The sequence below is a fragment of the Schistocerca gregaria genome, chromosome 3 (genome assembly GCF_023897955.1).
Source record: "Schistocerca gregaria isolate iqSchGreg1 chromosome 3, iqSchGreg1.2, whole genome shotgun sequence".
Classification (NCBI taxonomy): domain Eukaryota; kingdom Metazoa; phylum Arthropoda; class Insecta; order Orthoptera; family Acrididae; genus Schistocerca; species Schistocerca gregaria.
In genome coordinates this window covers 856,968,849-856,982,276 of record NC_064922.1, presented here as the reverse complement: position 1 = coordinate 856,982,276, position 13,428 = coordinate 856,968,849, and the positions used below count along the sequence as shown (strand labels likewise).

The window sequence follows — 13,428 nt, the reverse complement described above, 5'->3', positions numbered from 1 at the left end:
ATGTCTCAATCGTCTTTACTCGTGGAGCATCGACAGCGGTTTTCACTTTGCCACTGACAAAACCATTCGTATGACTTTCTGGCAGCGCTATTAGTTTCCCCCACCCTCTTTACATCTTGGGCCTAGTACTCTCCCATTCATTGAAACTACAAAATTCCTGGAGCTCCTGCTCAATAGGAAATATGTCTTGGCCCTCATACGTGTCTTACCCGACCTAATCGTCCATCCCGCAGTGCAACGGGTACAGGAAAGCTGTCACTTGCTCACTCTTGATGGAGCCACTATGATGATTATGTATATTCCTGGTCAGTCGGTCTGACAGGAAGCGAGGCCGCTAATGCTGCTTGTACCTCAGCTCGCTAGTTCTTACATTCCCTCCGATGATCTCTGTGTTGCCATCTGTCAACAGGTGGTGTTGTTTTGACATCACCATTGGTCCTCCCTTCATGGGAACAAACTCCAGGGAATTAAGCCTCTCCCCATCAGCTTGGATGACCTCCTCTCGGCACGAGGAGATCATTTTAGCTAGGTTGCATATTGGGCACTGTCTTTTTAGCCGTCGCCATTTGTTAAGTGATACTCCTCCACCGCTGTGTGCGCTTTGCCCTCAACCTCTAACAGTTCACCATTTCCTGATGGAGTGCCCTCTTTTTAACCACTTACATTCTCATTTGAGTTATCAGCCGTTTTAGCGAATGACGTGTGGGCTTTCGACTGCGTATTACTTTTTATCCTTCATAGCAATGTGCCGAAGGACATTTAATTTTTAGTTCCATCTCTCTGTCATATTTTATGGACCTTTCTCAGAGTCCCTGTTTTTATCTGTCATTCCTTTCTTTGATTGAGCTTAATGTGTAGTTGTTTTTAACTCCTTTTTTTCCCCTCTTAGTGTTCTACGGTTCTGACATGGGTGCGTATGACCCTTGTTGCTTTTGCGCCCTAAAACAAAAACTCACTTGCCCCCGACAAGCACCTACAGAAGAGACTTTCTGACACTACATTTTATATTTGATACTGATATGTTTCTCGTTCTTAGAAACATTTCTTTCTTTTTTGCTGTTGCCAGTTTGGATTTTATGTGTTCTATAATTTCTTCACCATCAATTCTGCATTTTTGTTTGACCCTTGATAGAGCTGATGGAGATACTGATCAAAGTGAAATAGTGAGTGATTGTAAGATAGATGCAAACCATCTCATGAAAGCTTACTTTGTAAGTTTAAGAATCAGCTTTACATGATGAATTAACAAGTATTCTACAATCCCCTATATCTCTCTTCTGCAGGGATTGTAAAGACAAGATTAGACTGATTACAGTGCACACAGAGGCACTTAAACAGTCATTCCTCCCACACGTAAAAATGGAAAAAAGCTGCACTTACTGGTACAATGGAAATGCTTGTCCATTTTGCACTTTTTGCCAGTGGCAATTTTAGGCCTCTGTGTTACCATATGCCTGCTAGATTTGTTGCACTTGGTTATTCCTTCCTTGGTCCATAAAAATCCATATCTCCTGTGTTGTCCAAGGATTTTTTACCAGTAGGTTCAGTCAAATTCTTCGTGAACTCAAAGATGACATTCTTTTCGCAACACACTGTTAAGGAAATTTAGAGAACTGGCATTTACAGTTGATTGCAGAACAATTCTGCTGCTGTCAACATACATTTCTCGTAATGATCACGAAGAGAAGATAGAAAAATTAGGGCTTGTATGGACACATATAGTTAGCCATTTTTCTCATGTTCCATTTACAAGTGGAACAGGAAAGGAGATGATTGCTAGCGGTACGAGGTTCCCCCTGCTGTGGCGTTTGGAATATGTACGTAAATGTAGATTTCTGCTGGACATTTAACTTTTTGCCTATTTGATCCTCTGATGCCCTCACTGTCTCATTTCTGAAAGCACTGTTTGTCTTCTATTTTATTCCTTTCGCATATTCCTGTCAGTGGTTGCCTGATGCTCTCATCGAAACTCTCAGCAACCTTTGGTTCTTTCAATTTATCCTTAATTTCATACCTTTTTGCATTTAAGCTTTACTTTGCCAGTCTTAACCAATAAATTATGGTCGTAGTTCACATCTGTCAGTGGAAATGTTTCACAGTTTAAAATACTGTTTCAAAATCTCTCTCTCTTTAATGTAATCTGTTTGATACCTTCCAGAATCTCCATATCTCTTCCATACATACATCCTTTCTACATAATTCTTAAACTCAGTGTTAGGAATGATTACATTATTTTCTCTGCAAAATTCTGCCACATGGTTCCCCTTTCATTCCTTTTGTCCAGTCTGTTTTGTCCCTTCTCTTCCTTTTTTTTACTATTGAATTCAAATCTCCCATCATAGTTAAAATTTCACCTCCTTAACTATCTGAGTAATTTCTTTAGTTTAATTGCACATTCTCTCAATCTCTTTCCCCTGCAAAGGTAGTTGGCATATAAACTTGTACTGCTAACATGATGGTGGGTATTAGCTTTGTATTTCTCTTGGCAGTGACAATGCATCCCTTGTTCATTGTAGCTTACCTGGATTCCTGTTTTTAATTCACTATTGGACCTATTCATTCATTACAGTTACGGTATTTGATATTTTGATGATAACCTATTACTCAAATGCCCAGAAGTACTGTTCTTCCTGACACACACTAATTCCTGTTGTATCTAACTTCAATATGTCCATGTCCCTTCCTGTATTCTCTATCCTACCTACTAGATTATGGGATTGTAACATTCTACATTATGACCTGTATAATGCCAGTTTTGTGTTTCCTGATGACAACCTCCTCCTGAGTACTCCCTGCATGAAGGTGCGAATGGGAAACTTGCTTACCTTCAGAATATTTTACCCAATAGGATGCTACCGTTATTCAGCCACACAGTTGAGGTTCATGTCCTTGGGAAGCTTAATGGCTGTAGCTTCCCCTTGCTTATTTATTTGCAGTAACAAGAGAGTATGGCAATGGTTTCTGATGTCAGAAGGGCAGCTCAGTCAATTATCCAGACTGTTGCCCTTGTAACTACCTTAAAGGCTTCTGACCCACCTCAGGAGCCAAATGGTTGTTTGGCCTCTCTAGAGATACCCCTCAGACATTGTTGCACTGAATGGTTATCTGTATTGTTGAGGCACGCAAGCCATTTTGTTGTGGCAGGGTCGACGCTCATGGTAGACGAGGGAATGGAAGAAGGTTTATTGGATCAAACAGTGTAATGCTGAAACCATAACTAGAAGGTTCCATGTCTGAGTACAAAACCACATATTTAACCTAAATATAATGCAACTGCATAAAAAACTGCAGTTCTCTCAGTAAGCAGCAGTCAAGTTATATTCCGTGTTCCTGTCAAAAGTTTGCAAGTGCTCCTGTTGTTTACGATACAGTAAACTCATCATTGCAAAATAATGTTTATTGTAAACAATTAAGTGTGAGGTCCATCACATGACTGATAAAAATAATCTGTTAAAATTTGGTTACATGATAAATCACACCCATTTAAAGGTTGTTGTTGCAACTGAATACTTTGTGATTACAATTATGAACAACTTAAATTGGAGCAATTGCATACAAAATGTTTTGGAGAAAGTTAGCCAAAATATATGTGTTCTGTTGGCAGAACACTTAGAAGACGCAAAAAAAAAAAAAAAAATCTACTAAAGAAATTGCCTGCCCTACACTAATTGTCCATTCTCTTCTGGAGTATTGCTACACAGTGTGTGATCTTTACCAGGTAAGACTGACAGAGGACATTGTAATGGATGTGATACACAAGTCGAGGAGGTAATCTTTAAAACAAAGGCACTTTTCATTGCGGTGAGGTCTTATAATGAAGTTTTTATAACAACCTTTCTCCTACAATTGCGAAATTACTTTTACTCCTATCTTCAAATGAAAAATGACCTTCATATTAAAATAATGATTTTTGCCACATGTTATTCGAGAGTGGAACGTAGAGAAATAGTCTGAAAGTGGTTCCTGACCCCTCTGCTGCTATGTACTTAAGTGTGATCTGCATAGTAGTCAGGTGGATGTAAATGTATTCTGTCTCTAACAGTTTGGTAATGGTGCAGGTACGGTCCTCCTCCTACCTGTACTTTCACTTTGTGCTCTATTTTCCTGCGTTCACACCAATTTCCGTATCTGCTCCCAAAATGTCCATGTGTTGATTTCCTATTCAGTCCATGTTGGAGTTCTACTTGTATAAAATTGTTGTTAATTGTTTCTCTCACCGAGTGCCTTAGCTGCCTTTTATTTGTGATCTTTCCAATAACTTGCTGTTTAAGATATATTTGCCTTCATTGCTTGAAATCTTTTATTTGCATGCATTGAGATTATTGTAACTGTTTGCTGCCAGTAATTTGAACCTGTATGCATCTTTTAAACCAGGTGACACACTTAATGGTTATTTCATACACGTTTTCCACATTCTTTTGCATTACTCACTTCTACATGATTAAACAATACTGTCATCTACCTATCAGTTTCTGTGTGTCACTCTCACATTCTTCTTTGAGCAATTGCCCTCCCCCCCCCCCTCCCTCCCAAGACTTTAAAAATTAACCTTAGTAACCTTAGTTTTGCAATTTGTACAAAACTGTGTGTGTGTGCGTGTGTGCGTGTGTGTGTTTGTGTGTGTGTGTGTGTGTGTGTGTGTGTGTGTGTGTGTGTGTGTGTGTCCCATTTATCTTGGCCACACTAAATAACTGTTTGTCCAGATGCAAATTACAAAATGTTTCAAGAAAATGTTCTTTAGCCGTCAGGGGACATCAATCAGCATGATTGCCTAAGTTATAGCTTTGTTTTTTACAAAGATATGAACAGTGGTATGACTTTTTTAAATGGCACCCTGTATTCCTCTCCTAAAGATCTACTAAAAAATTTGTGACAGTGTACCATTCACTGAAACAAAATGTTATTAATTACATAACACAACATTAACATATACGCTCCCAGCACTTAGTGCAGTGCAAGTACTCGGGGTAATGGAACACATCTACGTGCTGACGCTGACAGAGGACAAATGTAAACATAAGTAGAATGCACACCCGTCATTCCGTCAACCATCGTCAGTTGAAGATTTGTATGAGTAGAATGTACACCAATGTAGAGAAGGTAGAAATGCTACTTATCTATGGGGAATGTAAGTTAGCAGAACAGTAATTGCAATACTGTTTTCTTATGCACAGGTAAATTTAGTATAGTAGTTTAGTCCTTTTAAATACTGTTGTGTAAAGTAGGCATACACTAAAGGCTGTCCTTTCTACAAAATGCATCGACATAATGTTTTTTGATTGTTGTTGTTGGAGGTAGGCGAAATGCTAATCAGGCAGCGGAACTGTACAGAGGACAATATCCTGACAAGAACCCACCTTCCCGACAAATGTTTTCTCATCTTGTTGCGATGCTTCAGGAAACGGGAAGTTTCAATCCACGACAACGAAATTGTCGTAGCACTCGCACAGATGAAGCTGCCAAAGCTATGGTTCTTGCTTCCGTCGCTATGAATCGACATGTGAGCACACGACAGCTTGAACACGAGATTGGCATTCCTAAAACCAGTGTACATTGTATTCTTAACGTCACTGGTTCCATTCTTACTATGTACACCTACATCAAGAATTGCATGGGAATCATTTCTAGAATTGTGTACAGTTGTGTCAGTGGGCACAGCAGCAAATCCTCACCAACCCGAACTTCTTCTCCAATGTTCTATTTACCGATGAATGTTCCTTCTCAAACAAAGGACAGATAAATACATTGAACGTTGTAATGTACCCTCTTTCGTCTGGGGTGAAAATCAAATATCAAGTGACAAACTTTCAATTCATTTAAATGCTATTTCAAACCCTGAGATTGTGATGATCAATTGACGACACCCCGCCAGCTTGGGTGGTCCGTATCTACAACAGACGATGTTAAGCTTAATATTTAGACAAAAGAATGATACATCGCAGAATACTAAAACTAGTTAAAATACCTTACCTTTTAGATGCTGAATTTGGTCTCGTTGTCTTGATTCTCGGCATGGTGCGTTCCATCCATCTAACATTGTTAATATTAGGTCCGGGTCTTTGTGTGCTAATGAAAACTGGTACTCGCTTTTTGTTTTGCTATTGATTCTTCATTTTTATTAATTTAACTTTTTCACAATAATTTCCATCTTCATATCACATACTATTTATGAAACTCTCTATATAAGACGACAGACTTCCTTCCGTACTCCCATCAACAGTCCACCTCACAAAAACATGCTCTCCCCAGAACAGTCCAACTCACTCACTCCTACAGTCACCTTAACAATGTCCGACTCTACCTTTCACACTCGAATGTCTTTGGCTCACACTGGTGCCAACATATTATCCAGAAATAAACAAATAAAGTTCACATTATAGAATAATATAATAAAAAAGATTTGGGCAAAATTAAATACTACATACAATAATATTAAATAAAAAAAATCATAAAAATGAAATTGGAGCAAAGGCAGATGCGACTATAAGGGTGGTATCGCACTCTTCAGTAGTCCGTTACATTACAACGTGCATTATTGGTCCAGCGAAAACGGACGATGGCTTAGATAGATGGAATATAAGCGTCAGTGGAGAGTTAACGTCTGGTGTGGGATGCTTGGTACTAGAATTATTGGCCCTTAATTCATCAAAACGGCACTGTGTATGCCAACTTCCTTAGATGAATTCTTCTTCCTCTTCTGGATGAAGTGCCACTAAGAACCAGAATGCTTATGTGGTATCAACACGATGGATGTCGAGCACATAATGCCTTGCGTGCACGTCATATTCTGAACCAAAGGTATCCTGCCAGATGGTTTGGTCGAGGGGGAACAGTTACTTGATCTGCTAGGTCTTCTGGTTTAAATCCTCTGGACTTTTTTATTTGGGGATGCATTAAAGACGTTGTCTATTGCAATACTCCAACAACTCCAGAGGACATGCAGGAACATATCGTGCTTGCTTGAAATTCTCTTCAGCAGGCAACACTGGAAGCAGTAAATAATTCTTTCATTCAACGAGCGCACCAGTGTATCAGTGTCCATGGTTACCACTTTGAGCACCTTTGAATGTTTTACTTCTGGACAATGGTACAGGAGAGTCAAAGTCAATTTTGTGTTATGTTTTTTCTAAGTTTTAATTTGTTTTCTGACAACTCCTGCAAGTGGACGAGTTTGTGATCACGGGCTCAAAGTCAGTGTTGTGTTATGTAATTAATGACATTGTGTTTCAGTGAATCGTACACTGTGACACATTTTTGAATAGGTCCTTAGGAAAGGAAATGAATTACCAAATATTGAATTACCAAATAAAAAATAGAGGGTGCACATTTAAAAATGTCATACCACTGTTCATATATTTGTAAAAAAACAAAGCTACAATGAAGGCAATCATGCTGATTGATGTCCCCCTGGTGGCTAAAGAACATTTGCTTGAAACATTTTGTAATTTGCATTTGGACAAACAATTATTTAGGGTGGTCAAGATAAATGGGACACACTGTATATCTCATCCACAGAAAAATCTCCCTTTTCTGTCTCAAAACTCATAGATATTTCTGTTTTTGTGTACTGTGTAGCTGTATATTTTAATCAATAATGCTCTTTTTGTTGAAGGAAAACCTTGAAAATGCAGAGTCTATGCGACTTGTTGCTGATGAAAAATATTTGAATCTTTTGGGATTTACTGAAAGTCCACGTCTATACCCATCAGAAATATGGAAAAACACATCTTTACCAATTGTCGTAACATATGTAAGTTTGTCCAGAAATACTTTTTTTTTTCTTTTTTTTTTTTTTTTTTTTTTTTTTTTTTTTTTTTTTTTTTTTTTGTGCTATTATCTGCAGAATGGTACCTTGCTATATTCACTTCTGGGTGCATTTATTAAATTTTGCCTTTCAGGTTTTAGGAGGACAGGAACAGCAAGGCATAGGTTTCATTCGTAACATAGTACACTTTTTGCCCAACCACACTATACTTGTGTACAATTTGGGTCTTGGATCTTATGGTTTGCAAACGGTAATGTAATAAATTGATCGTGTTTAAATTCCGGTGTCTATGACTTCTGCCACTACTGTACCTCACTATTCTCAATATTTTGTTATTGTGCCAATTTTTACTTATTAACAGATCCAAGGACACTGCAATAGCAGCCGCTGTTCAGTCATTACTTTTGACTACAGTGTGTATCCATCTCATGTGGAAGAAGAAAGGCTTTGTGCATTCAGACCATTAATAATTCAGGTAAATTACTGCATTAATAGAATCGTAGTTGTAATGCAACTGTTTCTGATAAGAACAGTGTTTTATGTACAGTATTTTATAAACTAAGCAATGAGGTGAATTCGTTAAGTCGGATGATTTTGGTTTCTCTAACTTGTTCCCATGACTGCAAGGAGAGTTCTTTTCTAATGTTGTGTCTAATTTCCTGCCCCTTTTTCTGTACCCATGTGAGATTGTGTTCTCTCTCGAATGACCACAACAACAATATGTTGTTGAATCTTAAACTTGCTTATTATTTTATAATCTGAATGGCCACATTGTAATTTAACTTTTATTTTTGCAAAATTACTAAGTTTAATATTATCACTACAGTGCGCAGTGTTGTTATTGATAGTGGTGAGGTACAATGAGTGTGTGTTAGGTATCAGTGCAAACTGGCCATCCTTTCCAAATTAAATACAACCATCTCCATGTTGTGTGACCAGTTTTATCAGACAGAACAGCCCACATTGAGATGCCACTCCAAACCTCCCCCCAGGATGTTTGAAATAAGGCCCAGCAGCTGAGAAGATGGCACAGAATTGTGTGGGTGACATCCTGCTGCAAGCCTTTCAACTTTGAGGCTTCGTCTGCTTTCATGCCAGGTTTCTGAAGTGTAACTGTTTTACTAAAGGTGGAATGTGCTGAGAAGTCCACTGAGGTGTTCGTTACAGGCTTTTGTGATGTAATGGTGTTGTGATATGTGACTCATTGAGTCTCTGTATTTGAAAGGTGGTGTACGATATGAAGGCATTTTAAAGTAGATTTTGGATTTTATTGGGGACCACAAGCTCGACAACTGCAGTATTAGTATTGTAAACAAGAAAATTGGCAGCATTGGTCATAATAAGTTTGAAATAATTTATTACAGCATGTTGATTTCAGTTGCTGTGTGACAATAATTGGCAGCATTGGTCATAATAAGTTTGAAATAATTTATTACAGCACATTGATTTCAGTCGCTGTGTGACAATCTTCAGTACTAAAAACGTAAAGGCATAAAATGAGACATGAAGACCATTTAATGAACATAGGCATAAGGTCACATTGAGCACAATATATTCTGATGTATGGTATATTAAGTCTTGTTAGATTCAACAAATAAAAGCACATATTACAATTTCACCAAGACGTCAGTACAGAAGAGCAGCTAATGAACAAATTTTGAACTGTGTTTGCAGCTTAAAATCATGTGCAACAAAGCTTGGTACATGACACATGCACTACAATATCATCTTTATTCAATTAACACATTACATATGATGTGGTTTATTAAAGTCTCATATTGCTGTATTTTTTATATTATTTTTATTCTCTTTTCTCAGGTTACAAAGTGTCTGTTTTTAATTTTTAATTGGTTTTTACTGTTCTCCACTTTTTTAATAAAATATATTCGGTGTAATGTGTTGTTTGAATAAAGAGTGTACTGCGGTACCTGCATCATGTATCGAGCTTTGCTGCATGTGATTGTAAGTTGCAACCTCTGTTTAAAAAAAATTTATTAGTTAGGTGCTATGTCCTTCTGTATAGATGCTAAGTTGAAGTTGTAATATGTGCTTTTATTGGAGGAGTCTTTGGGATTTTAATATTTTATATGTACTCATCAGAACTGTATTGTACTCAATGTGCTTATGCCATTGTTTTATTATATGGTCTTCATGTCTCATGTTATGTCTTATGCTTTTTTAGCACTGAAGATGGTCACACAAGGACTGAAATCGATGTGCTGTATAAATGATTCCAAACTTGTTATGACCAATGCTGCCAGTTGTCTTGTTTACAACAAAAGTAGATGTTGTTTCCACTTTCTTGTAGTGAATTTTGACTGTTGACTGTTGGAAAGTAGCTGAGTGTGCTGTAATTCCAGAAACTGGCAGTTGTGTGTTTTTGATATGTAATTGCTGTGAATCCTATTATGAAATATAATGAGGTATTGACCCAATATGTTAGATGCCATAAATTTGGGAAAAAAACTGTGTCAGATTTATTTGGTGTTTGTCGAGAATGCAAGTTATGGAGATCGATTTGCTATCTGCAGTATTGTTTATTGACCTGCAATTACTGTTTACCACTCTTCTGTATGGTTGTTTGCACTAGTGTGAGTATCACAGAGCTGAATGTAACTATATGCTTGTGTCTGTGTATGTGCAGATGGATATGAGTGTGTGTGTGAGTGTATACCTGTCCTTTTTTCCCCCTAAGGTAAGTCTTTCCACTCCCGGGATTGGAATGACTCCTTACTTGCTCCCTTAAAACCCACATCCTTTCATCTTTCCCTCTCCTTCCCTCTTTCCTGACGAAGCAACCGTGGGTTGCGAAAGCTTGAATTATGTGTGTATGTTTGTGTTTGTTTGCGTGTCTATCGACCTGCCAGCGCTTTTGTTTGGTAAGTCACATCATCTTTGTTTTTAGATATATTTTTCCCACGTGGAATGTTTCCTTCTATTATATTCATAACTATATAGATTATGTAAATAAAATAGAAAGAAACTTCCACATGGAAAAAATATATTAAAAACAAAGATTCCAAGACTTACCAAGCGGGAAAGCGCCGGCAGACAGGCACATGAACAAAACACACAAACACACACACAGAATTATGAGCTTTCGCAACTGGCAGTTGCTTCGTCAGGAAAGAGGGAAGGAGAGGGAAAAATGAAAGGATGTGGGTTTTAAGGGAGAGGGTAAGGAGTCATCCCAATCCCGGGAGCGGAAAGACTTCCCTTAGGGGAAAAAAAGGACAGGTGTACACTCGCGCACACACACACAAACTCACATATCCATCCGCACATACACAGACACAAGCGACGGGAGCTTTTAGAAACAGTCTGGTGACCGGTGTTCTGGTGGAGGCCGGAGTCCCTCCATTGCGGATCCGACATTCACAACTGCTCACCAGTTATGTTGCACACATTCATAGTTCTCCTGAGCATCCAAATTACTGTCTTCTTTTCCCACCTGCAGCAGACCGTCTCCCGTATCGGCCGCACAGATCAGGGCTCACGATTGCAGTTAGCCTTCATCAGAACTGGAGTCCTTCCCTTTACCACCTCTACTTGAGGTCTATTCGCATACACCTCCATGGTCTACACCTCGGCCGAAGCTTTGTCTGGACCTTTTGCATGGCCCTAAGAACTCCGTTAACCACGCCGCTCTGCACAGTCACGTCCTCTCATTTCTTGATGTGTTCCAGGTCTCTGAAGTTGTTTACTCTGACAGCTCGATGGCTGATGGTAGTGTTCTCTTTGCCTATGTTTACAGAGGCCATATTGAACTGAAGAATTTCTCATGTATCACTCCTTCTGATTCATCTACACCTACGTGCATACTCTGCAAGTCACTGTACAGTGTATGGTTGGGGGGGGGGGGGGGGGGGGCGCGTACCTCTACCACTACTGGTTGTATCCTTTTCTGTTCTACTTACAGATAGAGCAAGGGAAAAACGACTGTATATATGCCTCTGTATGGGAACTAATTTATCATATCTTATCTTTTTGTGGCACTTACGTGAAATGTGTGACAGGGAGTTCCTGGAAAAATTAAGCTATTCCCCATGTTACATTGTCGACTGTGGTAATATGTACTTGCAGCGTGGCATCTGCATGGGATACATTTATATTATATTTTATTTATGTTAAGTTCATGTACTGACTCCTTTCATGACCGAGGAGATTTGCTTCTCAATTTGGCACTATGGAACTAGAAATGTAAAATAAATATATAATTAAAAAAGTCATCCTTACTGGAGAAAAATCTTTAGATGTTAAAGTAGCTTCAGGCATACTGCAAGTGAGTATTACAGAACCATTACTGTTCACAGTATATAGATTGAAAAAAAATTAGTACACCTGGAAAGATAACGAAAATTTGGTTCCAATGATGGCATGTGCCTTGTGGGGCATAGTAGATGTACTGATAATGATTTCAACGTTGTCCACCAACAGGTAGCACAGAGGCATAGTTACCAGAGTGCCTTCTGTGTCTACCCTTTAATAGGGAATGCTCACAACAAGAAGGTTCAATGTGTTGCGAACATGTGAAGCAAGCAAACAGCCATACCACAGAGAGAGACACATTCTTACTTCCTACAGCCAATTGAGTGAGTTTGTCAGAGGTCAACCTGTGGCCTTCTGAATGGAAGCATTGTCCTTTTGGAGAACTGCAACACAAGATGGACGTGCAGAGTCAGTTGTGCATGATGCTGGTATCAGTGGTCACATGAATATTCTCACACCCGTAGATGAGGTTGTGGATGTCCATACAGCATAGATGATTGCCAGGATCTTCATATTGTAAGGGCAGTAGTGGAAGATTGTACATCTATGACAGCACAGATAAGACTGCTGCAAACTAGTTATTAAAAGTGGGACTGTGGGCACGCACACTTGTGGCCCATTTTCCACTTGTGCTACAGCATCAACATGTGGCTGGTGCCATTGGAGGATCACTTGGAAGATGGATTGGTGCACTGTGGTCTCCATCGATGAAAACAAATTCTGCCTATGTACAAGTGATGGTCATTTGTGCATACAATGTAGATCTGTTGAGTGCTGTCTTGTACAGGGCTTTCGTCCAAGATACACTGGCCCCAACCAAAGCCTTATGGTCTGGGGTGTGATAAGCTGCAACTCTCGTTCAACCTTGGTGTTTCTGTGGGGGGGGGGGGGGGGGGGGATGCTAAGGAGCACTCAGTATGTGTAGAATTGTGTTAGACCCATTCTTTTGTCATTCTTGCAACAGGAAGATGATGTATTGTTCCAGCAGATAACGCTCACCCACAAACTGCCAATGAAACTCACTCTGCTCTGAAAGACATGCAGCAACTTCTCTCTAATTGGACTCATGTGGGATACAGTGGGAAGAGAAGTGACATGTGTGACTCATCAACAAACAACTCTTACAGAACTACATGGACAGCATGAGCAGCTGTAGAATAATGTATCCCAGGACAGTATTTGCCATGATGAACACAATGCCAGAGTCAATACCTGCAATGCCGCCTTTGTGGTACACCACGTCCTAATATGGGTGTTCCATGTCTGGAACCTCTGAACCGGTTGTGCTATTGATCTGTAAATTTCATGTACTCCATATGCACTGTTGCAATGATAAATCTTGAGTGAATTGGAGACCTCTGAAAGGGTGTACCATTTTTTTCCTAGCAGTGTGT

At 39.1% G+C, this 13,428-nt stretch overlaps 1 protein-coding gene across 2 annotated transcripts in view; it reads left to right on the top strand.

The window, feature by feature from the left end:
* LOC126354844 (uncharacterized) overlaps window positions 1-13,428 on the top strand; it is a 62,115-nt gene that overhangs the window by 13,162 nt on the left and 35,525 nt on the right. For both annotated transcript variants that reach the window (XM_050004824.1, XM_050004825.1), the window contains 3 exons: window positions 7,613-7,750; window positions 7,899-8,015; window positions 8,127-8,240. In XM_050004824.1, the coding sequence (XP_049860781.1) occupies window positions 7,613-7,750; window positions 7,899-8,015; window positions 8,127-8,240 (369 nt within the window). The remainder of the gene's footprint in view (window positions 1-7,612; window positions 7,751-7,898; window positions 8,016-8,126; window positions 8,241-13,428) is intronic.